At 37.4% G+C, this 19,923-nt stretch overlaps 1 protein-coding gene across 1 annotated transcript in view; it reads right to left on the reverse strand.

The window, feature by feature from the left end:
- The window catches only part of EDEM3 (ER degradation enhancing alpha-mannosidase like protein 3), an 83,453-nt gene that overhangs the window by 9,745 nt on the left and 53,785 nt on the right, over positions 1–19,923 (reverse strand). Inside the window, exons 16-20 of the mRNA XM_007937679.2 lie at positions 19,760–19,913; positions 16,777–16,968; positions 15,085–15,250; positions 10,472–10,657; positions 8,332–8,379 (exon numbers count right to left, since the gene is read on the reverse strand). Of these exons, the coding sequence (XP_007935870.2) occupies positions 8,332–8,379; positions 10,472–10,657; positions 15,085–15,250; positions 16,777–16,968; positions 19,760–19,913 (746 nt within the window). The remainder of the gene's footprint in view (positions 1–8,331; positions 8,380–10,471; positions 10,658–15,084; positions 15,251–16,776; positions 16,969–19,759; positions 19,914–19,923) is intronic.

Consider the following 19,923-nt stretch of genomic DNA (forward strand, 5'->3'; position numbering starts at 1 on the left):
TGAACATTGTGAAAATGTCAATTCTCCCCAATGCAATCTATACATTCAATGCAATCCCAATCCAGATCCCATGAACATTTTTTAAGGATATGGAAAAACCAATCATTAACTTTATATGGAAAGGAAAGAGAACACGGCTAAGCAAAGCACTATTGAAGAACAAAGTAGGAGGTCTCACACTGCCGGATCTCAAAACCTACTATATGGCCACAGTAGTCAAAACTGCCTGGTATTGGTACAATGATAGACACAGAGACCAATGGAATAGAATTGAGAACCCAAAAATAGATCCATCGACCTATGGTCTGCTGATCTTTGACAAAGGGTCTAAATCCACTAAATGGGGAAGAGAATGTTTGTTTAATAAATGGTGCTGGCAAAACTGGAGATCCATTTGCAGAAAAATGAAACAAGATCTGTTACCTCACACCATACACAAAAATTAACTCCAGATGGATCAAAGACTTAAATGTGAAACCTAAAACTATAAAGTTTCTCAAGGAAAAACTAAGGGCAAATTTAGGGGCCCTAATATATGGCATAAATAGACTATCAAACATAACGCAAAATGCACAAACAGCAGAAGAGAAACTAGATGAATGGACCTTCTAAAAATTAAATTTTTATGTGCTTCCAAAGACTTCTCCGAAAGAGAACCTACAGATTGGGAAAAAATATTTGGCAATGACATATCTAACAAGGGACTTATCTTTAGAATGTATAGAAAACTTCAACACCTCAATAACAAAAAGACAAATAATCCAATTAAAAAATGGGCAGAAGACACCAACAGACACTTCACCAAGGAGGATATTCAGGCAGCCAACAAACATATGAAGAAATGCTCATGATCATTAGCCATTAGAGAGATGCAAATCTAAATGAGATACTATCTCGACCCAGCACTAGTAGCAACATTCAACAAGACAGAAAATAACAAATGCTGGTGAGGATGCGGAGATACTGGGACTCTCATACACTGCTGGTGGGACTGTCAAATGATATAACCACTGTGGAAAGCAGTATGGCAATTCCTTAAAAAATTGGAATTAGAAATACCATTTGACCCAGCCATTCCATTACTAGGTATATATCCTAAAGAAGTGAGAACCAGGACGAGAACAGACATATGCACACCCATGTTCATCGCAGCACTATTTACAACAGCCAAAAGATGAAAACAACCTAGCTGTCCATCAACTGAAGAATGGATAACAAAACTATGGTACATACACACAATGGAATACTATGCAACCCTAAAGAGTAACACAGAATCTGCAAAACGTGGATGAACTTGGAGGACATTACGCTAAGTGAAATAAGTCAATCACAGAAGGACAAATATTGTATTAGTCCATTACTGTAAAAAGTCAAGGAAAAGTGTATATATGGAAGGAAATTTTCTTTGTTGGTTACCAGGGGTGGGAGGGGAAGGGAGGGAGCACTGTTAGATAGGTAGAGACAAGTATTGATTTGGGGGAAGAAAAGGGCAATGTACCACATGTGAGTGATCAACACAGTGGCATTGAGGAAGAGGAAGACAGAGAGGTACATGGGAAGTACAGAGAACGAAGATGAACCCTTTTGCACATACAGTACTGTGCTGTCAGTGAAGGCAAATATAGGTATACAGGTGGATAGATGGGTGGACAGACTGAACTATTAGGTATGTCTATGCAGGGGGGAGTGTGCCCAATACCATGTATACAGTTGGCAGAGAATGTTTCTACAAGTGTATTGCTATGTTCTCTAAGAATTCCCAGGTGTATAGTAGAGCTGACAAGGGATAAGCCTGTAGTCACTTCTTGGGCACAGCTAGCTACCCAGAGGGAGTGAGTAGTTGGATCTGTGGGCTCGGGACTGTAGTCGCAGGGGACATCAAGCTCAATAGGCATAGCATACTACACAAAACATTGCTCCCCACCCCAACTTTGGCGAGTAGTGACTGGGATCTTAAAGGCTTGCAAGCAGCCATCTAGATGCAACGATGGGTCTCTCCTCGTCCAGACCAAAGAAGAATGAAGAAAACCAAAGATTTATGGAAACAATTATTTCAAGTAACTGGTACACCATGCGATCCTCTGCCTATATGACTGAGACCAAAAGAACTAGATGGTGCCCGACTACCACTGTCAACCACTTGGAGGGGGATCTGTGTAGGAGATCCTGGATAGAGTGGGAGAACAATGTGGAACAAAACTCAAAATCATTTGGGGGAAAAAAAAAAGGGAACAGGTTTGCTAGTCTGATAGAGCCTGATGGAACCACTGAGACTATGACCTCTAGCTGCCCTTCAGGTCTGGAATTGAACCCACAACCATGGCTTCCAGCCAAACAAAAGACAGGCATATGAGCTGAATATTTAACTAGGTAGATACACTCCTTGGAGAGAACAATCATGGGAGAACAGAAGGGCTGCTTATGCACAGGGAGACAGCTCAGGGCGCAGGAGTGCATGGAGAGAAGGACACAGAGAAGAGGTAACTAAGAGGAGGAAGTGGGAAGGGAACAGTTGTATTGTGGTAAACTGTAGTCCATGCCATGATACAAAGTGTATGATCTGCTATATGGAAAGTGAATTTGCTCTTTAAACTTTCACCCAAATTACACACACACACACAAAATCAGTATATAAAGGAAATTCAAAAGGAGAAAAGAGTTTTTGGTTTTTAATTTTTATTGTGATTAGGGTGAAAGTTTACAGAGCAAATTCATTTCCATGCAGCAGTTCATTCACATTTTATCTCATGACACTGACTACAATTCCCCACAATGGAACAGCTCTATCACCACTTCCTCCCTATAGTTACCTCTTCCCTGTGTCCTTCGCTCCCCTGCACTCCATTCCCCCCTCTCCCCCTGAGCTGTCTTCCTATGCAAACACTGCCCTTCTGCTCTTCCATGATTGTCACTCCAAGGAGTGTATCTACCTGATGTAAATCTTCATCCCATATGCCTGTCTATTGTTTGTCTGGAAGCCACAGGAGTGAGTTCAATTCCAGACCTGAAGGGCAGCTAGGGGCCATAGTCTCCAGGTTTCACTAGGCTCTATCAGACCAGCAAAACTCATCTTTTTTTTTAAATAATTTTGAGTTTTGTTCCACACTGTCCTCCCACTCTATCCAGGATCTCCTGTACCAATCCCTCTCCAAGTGGTTGACCGTGGTAGCTGGGCACCATCTAGTTCCTCTGGTTTCATAGTCATAGAGGCTGAGGATCGCATAGTCTACCAGTTCCTTGGCCTAATTTTTTCCATATATCTTTGGTTTTCTTCATTCTTCTTTGCTCTGGACAAGGAGAGACACCCATCATTACATCCAGATGGCTGCTTGCAAGCTTTTAAGATCCTAGTCACTACTTACCAAAGTAGGATGTAGAACAATGTTTTTGTGTAGTATGTTAAGCCAACTGACCTTGACATCCCCCACAACCATGGTCCTGAGCCCACAGGTCCAATTACTCACTCCCTCAGGGTAGCTGGCTGTGTCCAAGAAGTCACCACAACCTTGGAGAGGCAAAGGAGTTTGAAGAAGATAATCACAGAAGAAAATACTTTGTTTCTCACAGCCTTATAAAGAAAGAAATGAAGGCACAAAGAAAAATACTTCTACATACACAATACTGCATTATCAGTAATAACAAACATTAATCTACAGGTGGATACACACAGAGACGGGATAAATGATCAGGTATATATGGGCAAAAGGGAATATACCCATGACCAAATATAAGTTTGGCAGACAATATTTCTACATGTGTATTTGTATGTGCTATAAGAATGTTCATATATATAATAGAGCTAATGGGGCAAAGTCACAATAACTTCTTAGCCACAGCCAAATACCCTGAGGGAATGAGACACTGGGCCTACAGGCTTGAGACCACGGTTACAAGCTTGGGACATCAAGCTAAATCGGTGTAACATACTACACAAAAACACTATTATACATCCTACTTTGGTGAGGAATGACTAAGGTCTTAAAAGCTTACAAGTGGCCATCTAAGATGCAACAATTTGTCTCTTTTCATCCAGAGCAAAGAATGTAGAAAACCAAAGACACTTGGAAACAATTAGTCTAAGGGACTAGTGTACCATGTAAACCTCAGCCTACATGCTACTGAGACCAGAAGAACTAGATAGTGCCAAGCTACCACTGTCAAGTACTCAGGGATCAAAATATGAGATCCTGGATAGAGTGGGAGAAAAATGTGGAACTAAACTCAAAATCATAAAAGACCAGGCTTACTACTCTGATAGAGACTGATGAAACCCCCGAGACTATGGCCTCTAATCATACTTCGGGCCTAGAATTGAAGTCACTCCTGTGGCTTCCAGCCAAACAAGAGACAGGCGTATAAGATGAACATTTATAGGTGTAAACGTAATGTAAATGTAGGTGTAAATGTTCCTTAGAATGATCAAACCATGGGTGATCTGAAGGGCACAGGGACATAGCTCAGAGGGCAGGAATGCACAGGAAAGAAGGACATTGGGAAAAGGTAATAAGAGGGAGGAAGTGAGAAGAGAGCTTTTGCATTATAGGGATTGTAACCAATGTCATGAAACAAAATATGTATGAACTGTTGTATGGAAAATAAATTTGCTCTGTAAACTTTCACCCAAATCATAATTTAAAAAAAAAAAAGAAAGAAAGAAGAAGAAATGGAGACAGCAATCAGGAAAGGAAAAATGGCAGTTAGAGAAGTACAAAAAGGAAGAAAGAAGTTGGGGTCATACCAGCCTTCCTTCTGAGTTTGCTATTGTTACCTGTACCTGAGTATCACAGACACATGAGCATAATAACTATAACCTTAAATTTAGGAACAGTGTATGAGAAACACTGGAAGCAAAGAAAGAATGGAGAAAATCTCAAGATACAAAGAAAAGAAAATCAGAAGCTTTCATATTTGAGATTGCTACTAAAAGGGAAAAAAAGGGAACCCTGACAAAGACAAAGAGACTGGATGTTTTAACATCAACCATTCATTCATCTGTCCATTCAGCATTTACTGAAAATGCAAGGAATATAGAGATGACAAAAAAGTGAAGAACCATAGCGTAATATAAATATTATAGAACTGTATTTAAAAGATGTTCTTATAAATAGGTGGTGCACAGGGGATTTTTAGGGCAGTGAAATTACTGTAATGGTGGACATATGACATTATATGCATAGGAACTATACAACACTAAGAATGAACCCCATATTTTTCAGTTCTAACAAATGTACCACACTAATGTAAGATGTAGGAGCTCTGGTAGCATAGTGGCTAAAGCACCTGACTACTAACCAGAAGGCTGGCGGTTCAAACCCACCAGCCACTCCTCGGAAGGAAGGCTGGGCAATCCTACTTCCATAGTGATACTGCCTCAGAAACCCAAGGAGGGGTTGCTATGAGTCGGGGCCGACTCGATGGCACGTAACAACAACAACAACAATGTAAGATGTGGGAGTTCTGGTAGTGCAGTGCCTAAGGCACTTGACTGCTAACCAGAAGGCTGGCAGTTCAAACCCACCAGCCACTCCTTGGAAGGAATGTAGAGCAATCTACTTCCGTAGTGATACTGACTCGGAAACCCAAGGAGGGGTCGCTATGAGTCGGGTCCGACTTGATGGCACACAACAACAACAACAATGTAAGATGTTAATAACAGGAGAAACTGTGTGTTTGGGGGAGGGAAAGAGTATATATATGAGAGCTCCTTGTACTTTCTGCTCAACATTTGTATAAACTTAAAACTACTGTAAAAAAAAAATGGTCACTTAAAAACAAAAAAAAAGAAGATATCCTTATAATCTTATTTAGGAGAATAAGAGAAAATTCCATAGAAGGTGGCATTTAAATGAGGGATAGGGAGAGAGAGAGAGAAGGCATTTCCCAAAAGAAGGAAGAGATGTGAAAACACAAAAACACAGGAGAAAGCATGCCAAGGAGAATGGAGAGTAGGTGTCAATTTTGCTAATAAACAAGAATATTTCCAATCCTCCCCTCTAGGCAAAGAGGCCACGTGCATTAAGTGTTAGAATCTTTTCCCTTGGAATCAAATCCTTTACAACAGCAACCTAACTGTTACAGTTCACAGCAACCAAATTCAGTTGAGCATAATTTTGGGAATGCTGACACTGTCTGACTGAAAACCGAAGCAATTCAAACCAGGGGACTTTTCTTTCTCCCATTTTGTATATTTGGTTCTTTACCAGACAAACACACATGCAGGAGTAGCCCTTGAAATCTTTTGCCTCTAACCTTTTAGACATTGTAGGCCTCCACCATAAGTCATAAGAACTTATCATCCCAGGATGTACTGGAACTTAAAGATGTTTATATTTTTTCCCCTTGAGAAATGTTATGAGAAAACGAAATTGATTCTTAATTGTTAAGCAGCTGTAAAATGGATCTAAAGGCAGCAATACATTGCCTCTTTTTTAAATGAACACAATGTTGTCATTATTATTAAGAATTTAAAACTCCAATAATTTTAGAAAGATTTGAACACATAAGAGAGAAGATATTAAAAATTCTGTTCAACAACAAACTGTGGATAAATTAACTTTTGGAAGTATGACTGGTTTGACCTGAGGAAGCAACATCTCCACTTCATAAATTACTCAGGCTTTTAGCTTCTGAAGAATAATGTGTAATAAGGTATCTAGAAAAATCTGCCAGCAGATAGGACTACCTCAGATATGTCTATACTCATGGCTGAGATTATCATCAAACTAAGATGAGGGTCAGGGCTTGTTTTCTTTATTTTTCTGTATCAGTATGTGGGAAGAAGTCTTTAGTATGGTACGACAATAAGAAAAATAGGAATTGTAGAATGAGATTTTTTTAGAGGGCAATCTGGAGGACATTTTTTTTGCCACTTTATTTTATACAATGATCACTGCTGCCTTTTGAACAACTTTTAAACTTGTAACAAATTAAATAATTCAGCACTGTATTAAGAAAAATTCAATAATCTCTCATTACTTAATAGATTTTAAGGATGTTATTATTTGGTGCACTTATTAAACAAAAAAATCCTACCTCACTACCGCCCCCCCCAGAGTACAGTATGGCTGACATTCAGTTGGGTGAGAGAAAAGAGGTGCCTTCTTGATCTTGTTTACAGTTTCTCAAAGGGCAGCTGGATCACAATCAGCTGGGATGCCTGCTTAAAATGTCAGATTCCCTCTCTCACCTTCAGAAATTCTGATTCAGTATTCTGGAGCAGGATTTAGGAAGCTATAGTTTTAAAAAAGCACTCCAGCTGATTCTGATGCAGGTGTGGAAAATGGATGCATGAATAATGGTACAGGACAAATTAATGATAACATTAATTTCTTAGGATATTTTCCTAAGTGAATAAAGTAGTCGATTTCATAAAGCTATTGTCATTGATTGTGCTACATTGATAAACATTAATAATTTGTTGCTGATTTAGCTAATAAAAAAATCTATACCATTCTTCAACTATTACACAAAAAGGGGTTTTTCAAGTATTTTTATCAAAATATCATTCTATTATCAGAATCACATTTCAATAAATTTAGACTCTGAAAATCTTTTTAAAAATGTATTTTAAATAATACCACTCTACTGCAAGGTCCTTAAGAGAATATGTTCAAAGAATTATTTTTTCTAATAGAATCCTCATTTCCCACATTCCTTCTCTGGTGTGGGAAGCACATGTAATACTACAATCTCTTAGTCCTAATCCCACCTCCGTCTCTCCTCACCCTGTACATCACCTTAAAACAAATGAATGTTTAAAACATTTTATACTGAATTCAATACAAAAGTGATAAATGCCAAAACAATATCTATGTGAGACTTACTCTGGCATGGAAATGGACTAGAGAATTAATATATTATATGAGATGTATAATTAATAGAATTTATTATGAGAGGATAAATGAAGAATTATTATGGGACAGCTGACTAGACATGAAAATAATCTAATTACATTAAACCAGATATCATAGTATCCACTGAAACAAAATTATATATATATATGTGTGTGTGTGTGTGTGTGTATATATATATATATACATATATATATACATAAATACATACATACATACATACATACACACACATGGAGCTCTGACAGCATAGTGCCTAAGGCACTTGACTGCTAACCAGAAGGCTGGCGGTTCAAACCCACCAGCCACTCCTTGGAAGGAAGGTTGGGCAATCCTACTTCTGTAGTGATACTGCCTCAGAAACCCAAGGAGGGCTCACTATGAGTCAGGGCTGACTCGACGGCACATAACAACAACAACATACATACACATACAGATATACATATATATAACATAAGTTGTATTAATGCAAGATACTTACTACTATTAATAATGTAGTTTGGAATCATTTTACCTTTTAATATTGCTGCTGAAATTCCAGTGATAGCACAGAGTAGGAGGAAAAAAGCAAAGGCATTAAAGTGTTATATGGAATAGTAATTTGCCTATGTTTGATGTGTTTAAATGCACATATGTAGGAAAGGGGATCTAAATTTAGAAAAAGGGCCCAGAAAAAAACATTAGGTATACAGGGGGATTTAAGAAGATCAAATATCTTCTGTATTCTATTTTGTTTCCATTATCCCTAAAAACATATATCCTATGCACTTCACACCATTGTTCCTAAATTGTTGACATTTTAAAGAATCTCAAAGAAGAGTAAAGCAGTATTAGGAGACAAGACAAAACACTAATTAGGCTAGCACCAGATAATCACTAAACATTTGTTTTTTAAGACGTTTGACTTAGAAGTTATACGGACTGAATCAGTTTTCCTACATATTTATCAAACACTCCAACGATACAACAACCCTATACAAATTACACAACTTAGCTCCTTAAGAAGGCATGGAAAGAGTACTGCACCCTCTATAGCTGTCTCTAGTAGATAAGAAAGGCTGTTACCATAAGCACTATCACAGGCTATGCTTTATGGCTCACTTTCCTGTATTTCTGGGTGGGAACTCTAAGACTACTACTAAGACCTTATATTTATACAGTAACTTGGGTTTAAAAGAGCATTCAAATTAATAACATTTTGGCCTAGAGAGCACTATATATTCTCATGAATTGAGCACACTGTTTTGTTTTTTGGGAGCTCTGGTGGCGTAGTGCCTAAGGTACTTGACTGCTAACCAGAAGGTTGATGGTTCAAACACACCAGCCACTCTTCGGAAGGAAAGTTGGGCAATCTACTTCCATAGCAATAATGCCTTGGAAACCCAAGGAGGGGTCACTATGAGTCGGATCCAACTTCATGGCAATAGATTTCAGGTCTTGTTTCTCAGACATCAGCCATTCATAACTTGTTACATATAACTACAGTTAATTCTCATTATTAGTGGTAATTGCAATCTATAAAGTCACTGTAAACACTGAATTAGTGAAAACTGAAACATTGTTCCTAAGGGAAATAAAAATTTAGGTTCCTGAAAGCCTCTGGACACAAAGTTTTGCTCAACTTAACAAAAAATAATCTTGCTTTATGTGTATTTCTGTTTAAAGACACATTCTTTAATATATATTGATGATTTAATAACATTGAACTCATGGTCAACTGCACTGTAACTCATGACTGACTGAAGCTTATCTAACAAGTACTCGCTGTCAGGTACATCACAGCCTCCTTGTGCTTAGGAACACTAGGACAGCACTTTAGCACTATGCTTGAAGCTGTTTCAAACACTGAAATCACCAAGAAAAATGAAAAAAATCTTGCACTAGATAGGCACAAAAAATACTTGTTTAATGTATGAGAGCTGTAACAAGAAGGCAGAATGTTGCCTTGTTTGAGTTCAGCTTAGACCATATGAAAAGGGCAACTCAAATTTCCCACCATATATATCAGTGGATGACTGAAAAAGTGCTGCAAGTATTGAGCTGGAGTTACAAATAAATTGTAGTGAGTAGGCAACTGCTGATTTCTAGGAATGTGCAAATAACGAGGATCAACAGTATTCATGCAATACAATACAACTTGGATCTCAGCAGGGAGAAGCTTTTAAATTTCTGTTGTCTTAACCAACAGTGGTCACTTGACAGGTAGCCTGGTGAGAGTCAGCTACTATTATGTTATATATAACATCATTTAATAGCCTCTTACCCTTTCTAGAAGAAATGTAAGATGTAATACCAGTGAAACTGAACAGTGCACATCTCTGGCTTCTGAAACTATTTGCTTGATGTAATCCCTTATATTTTCCTCACTGGACAGAATCATGGCAAAATTACATATTAAAATATAGGTCTAAAAAATACTAAGTGAGCACAACAAAGCAAAATAAAGATTCTACTACACATATCCAAAAGGAAAAATAATTTTGAAACCATCTTCTAAAAATATTACTTATTTTACCAGTCAGCCAAAAAAAAAAAAAAAATTGTTGGTAGCTCATTTTTGTTATCAAACTACTAAAACTTATGCTAAGTTGCATAATAAAACAAACGTTTTCTAATTTTACCTCGATCTTTTGCTTTATCAGAAAGGAGCACTTCTACCTCCTCATATTCCCGAATGGCATCCAAAATGATACTTCCTTCTTTGCTGAATAAGAAGAGCATGGGAATCTTGATGTCATCTGTGTCTTTTCCATCCCCTGCCATCTGGAACAGAGGGGCAGTATCACTACTGCTCCCTTCATTGTCATCTAGCAGAAAATGAACATAGCAAACATAAAACAGTTGTCCATTAAAGAAAAAAATCTACCGATCTTTAACTACCTGTTGACAGCATACTAATTTGAATTAAATTGTTGTATCACAAGATGCAACCTTAACTTTACATATGAAGAACTATAAAAATAAACACACTTTTTGGACAACCTAATTCTACTTCAAAGAGCTCTGGTAGCATAGTGCCCAAGGCACTTGACTGCTAATCAGAAGGCTGGCAGTTCAAACCCACCAGCCACTCCTCGGAAGGAAGGTTGGGCAATCTACTTCCATAGTGATACTGCCTCAGAAACCCAAGGAGGGGTTGCTATGAGTCAGGTCTGACTCAAAGGCACATAACAACAATTCTACTTCTACAAATTCATCCTAAAGAGTTAAGTCAAAAGAGGCAAGACGTTCTTGCCCAAAAGTTTACTGGACTGTTATTAATAATTTTGAACTGTAAAACATTATAAGTAAATTATAATGAAATACATGATACACAGAAAAACATGACCATATAATATTACAGAGGGAGCTCTGATGGCGTAGTGCCTAAAAAGGCACCTGACTGCTAACCAGAAGGCTGGTAGTTCAAAGCCACCAGCCACTCCTCAGAAGGAAGATTGGGCGATCTACTTCCATAGAGATACTGACTCAGAAACCCAAGGAGGGGTCACTATGAGTCGAAATCGACTTGACGGCAGTTGAGTCTGGTTTTGGTTTGTATGTTACAGGAAAAAAAAAAAAAAGAGAATTCTGTAATTATGACTGTAAAACTTTCATGTGCTTGTAAAAATGCCTAGAAATGGAAAAACTCAAAGGTCTGGGTTTTAGTGATAGAACTATGGATGAATTTACATTGTCACTGTTTAAAATTTCCTCTAATAGCATAATATTATTTTACCAAACTACAACTGATTATTTTCAAAATACATATATATAATGTTCACAAAGAATAATTATGATTCTAGTAGCTTTTCTTCTATCCAAAAACCAAACCAAACTCAATGCCATCAAGTCAGTTCTGATTCATAGCGACCCCTCCTTGGGTTTCCAAGATGGTACCTCTATGGAAATAGATTGCCCAGTCTTCCTTCCAAGGAGTGGCGGCTGGTGGGTTTGAACCACCAGCCTTCTGGTTAACAGTCAAATGCCTTAGGCACTACACTACCAGAGCTCCTTTTCTTCTATAAGCTGAATAAAACTGTATTATTTTACACTGGCTCAATAAATGTAGTAGCATTGATTATACTCTATTAGAGATGTCAGTCACGTACTACCCCCATCTCACATGCCAGTCTCCTTGGAGAACCTGCCTACCCTATCTCAGACAGCTTGCTGCTATAGCTCCTGCTAAACAGAGAACACAATGAATGACCCACCTCTTAGCAGTACCTGATTAAACAAAGGATGCTTGCCCAAGGTGGGCAATCAGTCTCTGTGGGGAACCTGGAACTGGTGCAGAGAAAGGCTATTCCAGTTAGCTATGGTACTGGTCCAGTTATGTGACACAGACTCAGGGCTGAGGTCACAATTGTACAAAGGCCATTTTTTACAATTAAAATCAGAAAAAATGAAACAACACAAAATGTTTATCAGAAACAAAAAATTGAGAAAAGTCACAACACAAGAAAGTTTATCCTCAGAAATCGTATTTTATGAGAATAAGGATCATTGCCTCTTATGTATTTACCCAAAGAACCCAGTATAGGACTGTGCATCTAATTAGTTACTAAAGAAAGTATTTTATTGACCTACCTTGTATACTATCAAATATCCTGAGGATTAGACTTTACTGAACAATAGGAAAACTCTAAAACATTCCACAAAGAAATAAAAGCCTAAAGAAAAGTGATGATGCATATGTTCCAGACTTTATATTTTAAAGTCTCAGTAAGTAAGAGATGTTCAAAATGACAGTGATGTCAAGATACTAAACTCCTCAATAAAAATAATCTGTTTGGAAAATAATCAAGGATAAAGAAAATGATTTAAGTCAGGGGTCAGCAAATTTTGGCAGATTGTGAATATTTTTAGCTTTGAGGGTCATACATTCTTCTTCTTCTTCTTTTTTTTTTTAATCATGATTTGGGTGAAAGTTTACAGAGCAAATTCACTTTCCATACAGCAGTTCACATACACTTTGTCTCAAGACATTGACTACAACTTACCACGATGCAACAGCCTTCCCTCCTACTTTCTCCCCATAGTCACCTCTTCCCTGTGTCCATCCCTCCATGCACACCTGCCCCCTGAGCTTTCTCCCTGTGCATACACAGCCCTTCTATTCTCTCATGATTGTTCTCTCCAAGGAGTGTGTCTACCTAATGTAAATGTTCACTTCATATGCCTGTCTTTTGTCAGAGCAGCAAACCTGGTCCCCCCCTTTTTTTTTTTTCAAATGATTTTGAGTTCTATTCCACATTGTTCTCCCATTCTATCTAGGATCTCCTAAATAGATCTCCCTCTGAGTGTTTGACAGTGGTAGCTGGGCACCATCTAGTTCTGGTCTCCGAGTCCAGCTTTGAGGATCATACATTCTTTGTCACAATAGTTCAACTGTGCCATTATAGCTTGAAAGCAGTCGTGGACAATGCACAAATGAATCTGTGTAGCTTTGTTCCAACAAAACTTTTATTTAGAAAATAAGCAGTGAGCTGATTTTGGCCCAGAGGCTATAGTTTGCCAACCAATGACTTTTTAACTTATTAAAAGGAATTCTTTATAATACTTACTAATGAAATGTATGCATTCATTTAATGAATGCTGGAGAGTACTTATACAGGAAAAGCAAAAGAAATAGTAAAGAATTTTTCACTGACATAAATCTTAATATTTTAAAAATATCTTAATTTTTATTTATCTTAAACTCAGAAATCTATCCTAAAAAAAAAGAAAAAGAAATCCAGATTGTCTCTATGAGAGAAGACATACAGAAGAAATAATTTCACAATTAGAGTGTGATCCTATTACTTAAAGCATAGAAAACGTGTATTTCTCCTGACAGTCATGGCCTACTTATTTTCTACAAAAAATGGAAAAAAAAGAAAAGTCAAACCTATTGGGTGAAATACTGGGGTGAAGTGATTTAAAATGGGCAATTTGTTATTTTAGTGGAAAAAGAGCCAAGGGGATAATAATCTGCTAGTAACTAGTGTTTAAAGAGCTCTTGTTGGATAGTGGATAACGGACTTGACTGCTAACCAGAAGGTCAGCAGTTCAAACCCACCAGCTGCCCTGCAGAAGGAAGACTGGGTGATCTAGTTCCATAAAGATTTACAGCCTCAGAAACCCAGTGGGGTCGCTATGAATCCAAAATGACTCAACAGCAGTGAGTTTGGTTTGGTTTAACTAGTGTTTATACCTAAGCAATGTTAGATACTATGTAAAGAAACTTTATATACATACATATATATAAATAAAACTTAAAAAAACAAACAAACAAAAAAAACCCACTGCTGTCAAGTTGATTCTGACTCACAGGAGAGAGTAGAACTGCCCCATAGGGTTTCCGAGGCTATAATTTTTTATGGAAAAAGACTATCGCATCTTTCTTCCAAGGAGTGCTGGTGGGTTCGAACCACCACCCTTCTGGTTAGCAGCTGAGTGTTTTAACCACTGTACCATTATGGCTCCTGGTACCCATATTACTAACCTGTAATTAAACCATTTTCATTAAAATATTTTATTTGGAAGAGGTGGTGGGAAAGAATATAGGTATTCTGCTGCTGTTGAGTTGATTCTGACTCACAGCGACCCTACAGGACACAGTAGAAGTGCTGCATAGGGTTTTCAAGGCTGTAATCTTTATAGAAGCAAACTGCTACAACCTGGAGCAGCTGGTGGATTTGAACCACTGACTTTTCAGTTAGCAGTTGAGCACTTCACCACCATGCCACCAGGGCTCCTTACAACCACCTAAAAATATATTTATTACCATTTTCACTGTAGTTAAAACATATCCTACTAAATGAATAGTTAAAGAACAGAAGCTTGCTCAAGGTCACAAAAAAATTTGTGGCACAGCCAGGAATGGGACACCAGCGTGCCTGACTCTAAAGCCTACATCTTTGTGGAGGAATGGAAATTTTCAAACGCTCCTGCTAGAGGTGGCAGAATATAATTCCTGCCTTGGAGAGCTTTGCATCTCATGATCACATTTTCTTAAGCATGGTATTTGTTCTTTTTACCACTCACCCATACCCCTAAGTATTTTTACTGGCATTAGTATACAAGAAAACCACATCTAGGCTTTTAAAAGGTATTAGAGATCTAGAAATTATTAGAGAGTCACTGGATTATTCATCCTTGTTGTTATTTAGGTGAAGTAAAAATAATATGACAAATCTTTTGATAAAATATTTGAAAAGGGAAAATTCTGAAAATTATCTTCTCCACAATGATATGGACTATTACTTACCAATAACAATGCCGCCTATGGCTCCGGCATTCTGGATATTGCGCGCCTTTTCGGCAAACATGCACTGTCCTCTTTGTATCAAAGCAATTTTTCCCACCACTGCCTCAGGGTTAGTAAGTTCTGAACAACCATTGTATGGTTTACTGCTCGCAACAAATCCTCTTGTCTGTCAGAAATAAAATTGACTTAAATGTTCTTTTACTTCTCAAATCACTACCTAGTCACATTAAACCTCAATATCTAGGACTTTAAGGAACTACAATTCCTTTATTTTCTATGGTAACATTTTCAACATATATTTAACATAAATTTTTGTTTTAAACATTCTACATATTACAGTACCACCCAATATTTCTATTATGCTTTGCAGTTTGTATTTTTATATAAATTACTAAAGCTGATGTTTAAAATAACTCTAAGAGAAACAATACAGGTAATATTTCCATTTCATATATGGGGAAATGCCATTCTCAGAAAACTTAATCAGGAGGGACCAGTCCCCGGACAAACACATCATGCTTGGTAAAGCAGAGGCTCAGTGAAAAAGAGGAAGACCCTCAATGAGATGGATTAACACAGTGGTTACAACACTGGGCTCCACCACAGCAACGAACGTGAGGATGGCACAGGATGGAGCAGTATTTCATTCTGTATACAGTCATTATGAGTCAAAACGGACTCGACGGCACCTAACAACAGAAAAATTAAATCCACCAGAGAACTAATTTTTTTAGATGTTAGTGCCTAGAAGAGAGTAGAAATTTGATAAGTAGTTATTGAATAAATCAATCTATAGACCTTCGATGTTGCTTCAAAATAAACCCGTTGCTGTTGAGTTGATTTTGACTCATAGTGACCTAGTAGGAAACTGTCCCATAGGGTTTCCAAAGATGTAATCTTTATGAAAGCAGACTGCCACATCTTTCTCCCAGAGCAGCTGGCAGGTTTGAAATGTGGACCTTTCAGTTAGTTTTTAACCACTGTCTCACCAGGGCTCCTCAGCTTCAAAATACACACCAGGGAATAAGTCTCAAATAGGGGTACAGGGTGGAAAGGAGATGGGCTTCAGATTGTCAGGATTATTGGGTCTGGTCCTAGCTCTCCAACAAGAATATGCCTATGATTTAATGATAATTAAATTTTTTAATTTAAAAATTAAAAAATTAATATTATTATTATTTGTTCTCTGACTTTTGATATAGTTGAATGAGCATACAAATTGTTCAGCTCTGTATGTCTTTGTTTTCTATGTCATAACTAAGAAGATGAACTGGTTTAGCAGTCTTCAAAGTTTGTTCAATGGAACATCAGGGCCCCATGTCCCTCACGGCCACCCGAGCCAGAGCACCTCTGCCTTCATGTGTGTTCTACATTAAGTTTCTGAGTTATGTTCAAAGAAAGGTTCTAACAGAAGTCTGAAAAACATTCTTAGATAAATTAAAGGTACTTAATTAAAGAAGAAACCAAGAACTAGTAGCTGAATATTCTGAATATAATTCTATAAGAATTTATATACATAAATTATGACTCAAACTTTTCAAGTTATACTTTTAATCTACTTAAATCTGTGAGATTGAGTATTTAAATTTTTAACAACAAAACTACGAAATCAAAGAAGAGACTAAGAAATTAAGACAGCATTTAAACAATATTTTAAATTCAATTTCAACAGCACTTTATAAGTGTACACACCTCTTTGTGTTTAGACAGATCCAGCCCAAACTGAGCCGGCCCAGCAGTCAACACTACCCTGCCAAAAAACGGGTGGGAGACAATCTGCACAGCTCGTGGAGGCAGCTGCTGTTCTTTTTGTTGCTGACTTGACAATTCAATCATCTCTTGCATGAACCTTAACCCATCTTCAGCATCAATTGAACTTGCAGCCTACAAAAAGAGACAAAATTAATTGTATTCTTCCTTTCTGAAAACTTACATCATTTTTTTCTGATTTCCTATATACTACTTCTCTATAGATTTCTACTCTAAAATTTCTCCTTTCAGTTTAGGTCCTTACAAAGTATTTCCATATTACTTCTAGAAATTATATCCTTGAAGTTAATTTATTTATCATTGTTTCTTTCACTATTCTATAAATGGTGCTTTTGGTTCAGGTTAAACACTGAACTTTTACTAAATGCTCAAATACTCTTTGCTTGTTTTTTTCCACTGAATTATTTTAAGAAATATCTCACCTATACTCTTCTCCCTCATCAAAATTATGAATAATCAGATTAAACCCAATTCAAAAGATATGTACCAGGCACCTATTATACCCCAGAACTTGGCTAAGTACTGATGAGACAGTCTTTTACTTTAGGAGGTTTATATCTAGAGGAGAAACACATGCAAAATTATCTGTGATAAGATTTTTCTCTCAGGAGCTCTGGTAGCATAGTGCTTAAGGCACTTGACTGCTAACCAGAAGGCTGGCGGTTCAAACCCACCAACCACTCCTTGGAAGGAAGACAGGGCAATCTACCTCTGTAGAGATACTGCCTCGGAAACCCAAGGAGGGGTTGCTATGAGTCGGGTCCAACTCAATAGCATATAAAAACAACAAGATTTTTCTCAAGCAGGAAACTAGAATAGGAGCACAGTAAAGGGAATGACTGATTTTGGCTGTGTGGATCTGGGCAAGATTTAGAAGGGCATCTGAATTGTTAAAGGAGGAAAAGATGAAGAGCATCTGACTATAGTAAAAAGAAAAAAAAAAAAGAAGATGGGACCCAATAGATGGATTCTGATTAAAAGGAGGAAAATCATGGAACAGAACTTTAAATTCATATGGAAATCAGATTTACTAAATACATTGAGACTGGAAGAAACCCTGAATCTATAGCCCAGAAGCAATCTTCAAGTCTTGAACCAAATCTATCCCATGAAGCCACTATTATACTAAACAACAATTTAGCTCAATTAATAAAGAACGTTTGCTTTGAGCACTGTTCTCTTATAAAGACATATCTATAGAAATTCAAATTGACAACAGTTAATCTAAAGCACAGATGAAAACGTTAAGCATCTAAATTAATGGCGATAAAACAATATGGGTAGAGACAATGAGAAGGATGACACAATGTGAAGTATGAAATTAAGAGGATGGAGGGAGGGAGGGAGGAAGGGAGACTGATTCCTGATACTTTACAGGAAATATTAACCTGAGAGGAGCTAGGGGCGGGGGAGCAGGCGGTTGGTGGTATAAAGGGACAGAGAGGACTTAGGACACAGAAAGGAGTTTAAACCTAACTTGAGATTTCTGGCTCTGATGATTTACCAAAGGTGATATGCTTTACTAAGATGGAACACATGGAAGACAGATGAGTTGAGGTGAAGGCAGGAGGACAGTGAAAAGAGAAGAGAAAATTAATGCAAGTTTAGACAGGTTGAGATGCAGAAGATGATAGCTGAGCTTGAAAAAGTAGGTGAGACCGCTGAGCAAGAGTATAGAAAGGAAAGCTTCTTTGGCAATGCCTACACTGAGTTGTGGCACCAAGGAAGGAGGGCTACAAAGGAATTTACATAGCAAAAAGCTGAAGCAGAAAGAGAATCATATTGCTGGAATGACCTGGAAGGCAAGAAAGAGAAATGTTCTAAGAAGGGGTCAATCAACAGTTCCAGAAAAGCAAAATCACATGAAGTAACTAGATGGCAATTATGTCACTGGTAAAAATGGGAAAGCATTTCACCAATCAGGCTAAAGTGCAAGCAATTTCATTAGAGACACCAGTCCCACTACTGAGGAGTAATAGTGAGTGAAATTTAAATAAGCAGGCAGAATACTCTTCAAAGAAGGATGGATGTGACAAGAACACAAATGAGATAAAAATTTGAGGGGAAAGTGAGACTGGAAAAACTAAAACTAAATTTGAGATTTAGGGATACTTGAATATGGTTCTAGGCTGAAGAATTATTTAGCAAATTAGGTTAACTGTCTCAGAATCAATGTGCTAATAATATGGTAATAAAACTCATTTAAAGGTCTCATAACATGAAAACTTTGAAATTAAAAAATCAATAATATTCCCCAAAAGCCATGTTATTTTTGCTAGGTATAGACAAATAAATGTAAAGTTTGATTTCTATGATGAATAAAGTATTTAGATTCAGCAGCTATTTAGAAACAAAAATAACACAAAATATAGAGATATAAATATTAAAACCCAATGATTAGCTTTTTTAAGATTATGCTCTAAATAATGTTGTTGTTGTTACATGCTGTCAGGTCAGACCGACTCATGGTGACCCCTCCTTGGGTTTCCAAGGTGTTATCCCTATGGAAGTAGATTGCCCAACCTTCCTTCCGAGGAGTGGCTGGTGGGTTTGAACTGCCAGCCTTCTGGTTAGCAGTCAAGTGCCTTAGGCATTATGCTACCAGAGCTCCTACTCTAAATAATAGTAGAAAGACAATACACAGAGAAACAGACAACATAGATTTGAATCCTACATTTGATTATATTAAATTAACTTAAGCAAATTACCAGATCTATCTGTGAATTTGTTATTGACAAAGGAGTTAAATTACATGGTTTTAAGATACTTCCATTCCTCAAATTCTGATTCTTCAGCTCTAAACCAAATATTAATAGTTCTTAAAAAGCCAATTATTTTACTGAAGAAAATGAAATGAAAAAGGATAGAAAAGAGATGGTATCTAATTAGTATAGCAATGTCTTACTTGGATTGCATGTTGGACCAATTGGACTCTCCCATCTTTGAGGTGAATCAAACTCACCCCCATCTTCTTCAGGATTTCTAAATGCTCAGGGTTAGTGGCCATGAAATCTCTGGCTCTCAGAGGGGGTTTAGCACCACTCCTGAAACTCTCCTCTCTGCTAAAAG

This window comes from Orycteropus afer, unplaced genomic scaffold (assembly GCF_000298275.1).
Source record: "Orycteropus afer afer isolate SDZICR_OR568_19922 unplaced genomic scaffold, OryAfe1.0 scaffold00043, whole genome shotgun sequence".
NCBI classification, from domain to species: domain Eukaryota; kingdom Metazoa; phylum Chordata; class Mammalia; order Tubulidentata; family Orycteropodidae; genus Orycteropus; species Orycteropus afer.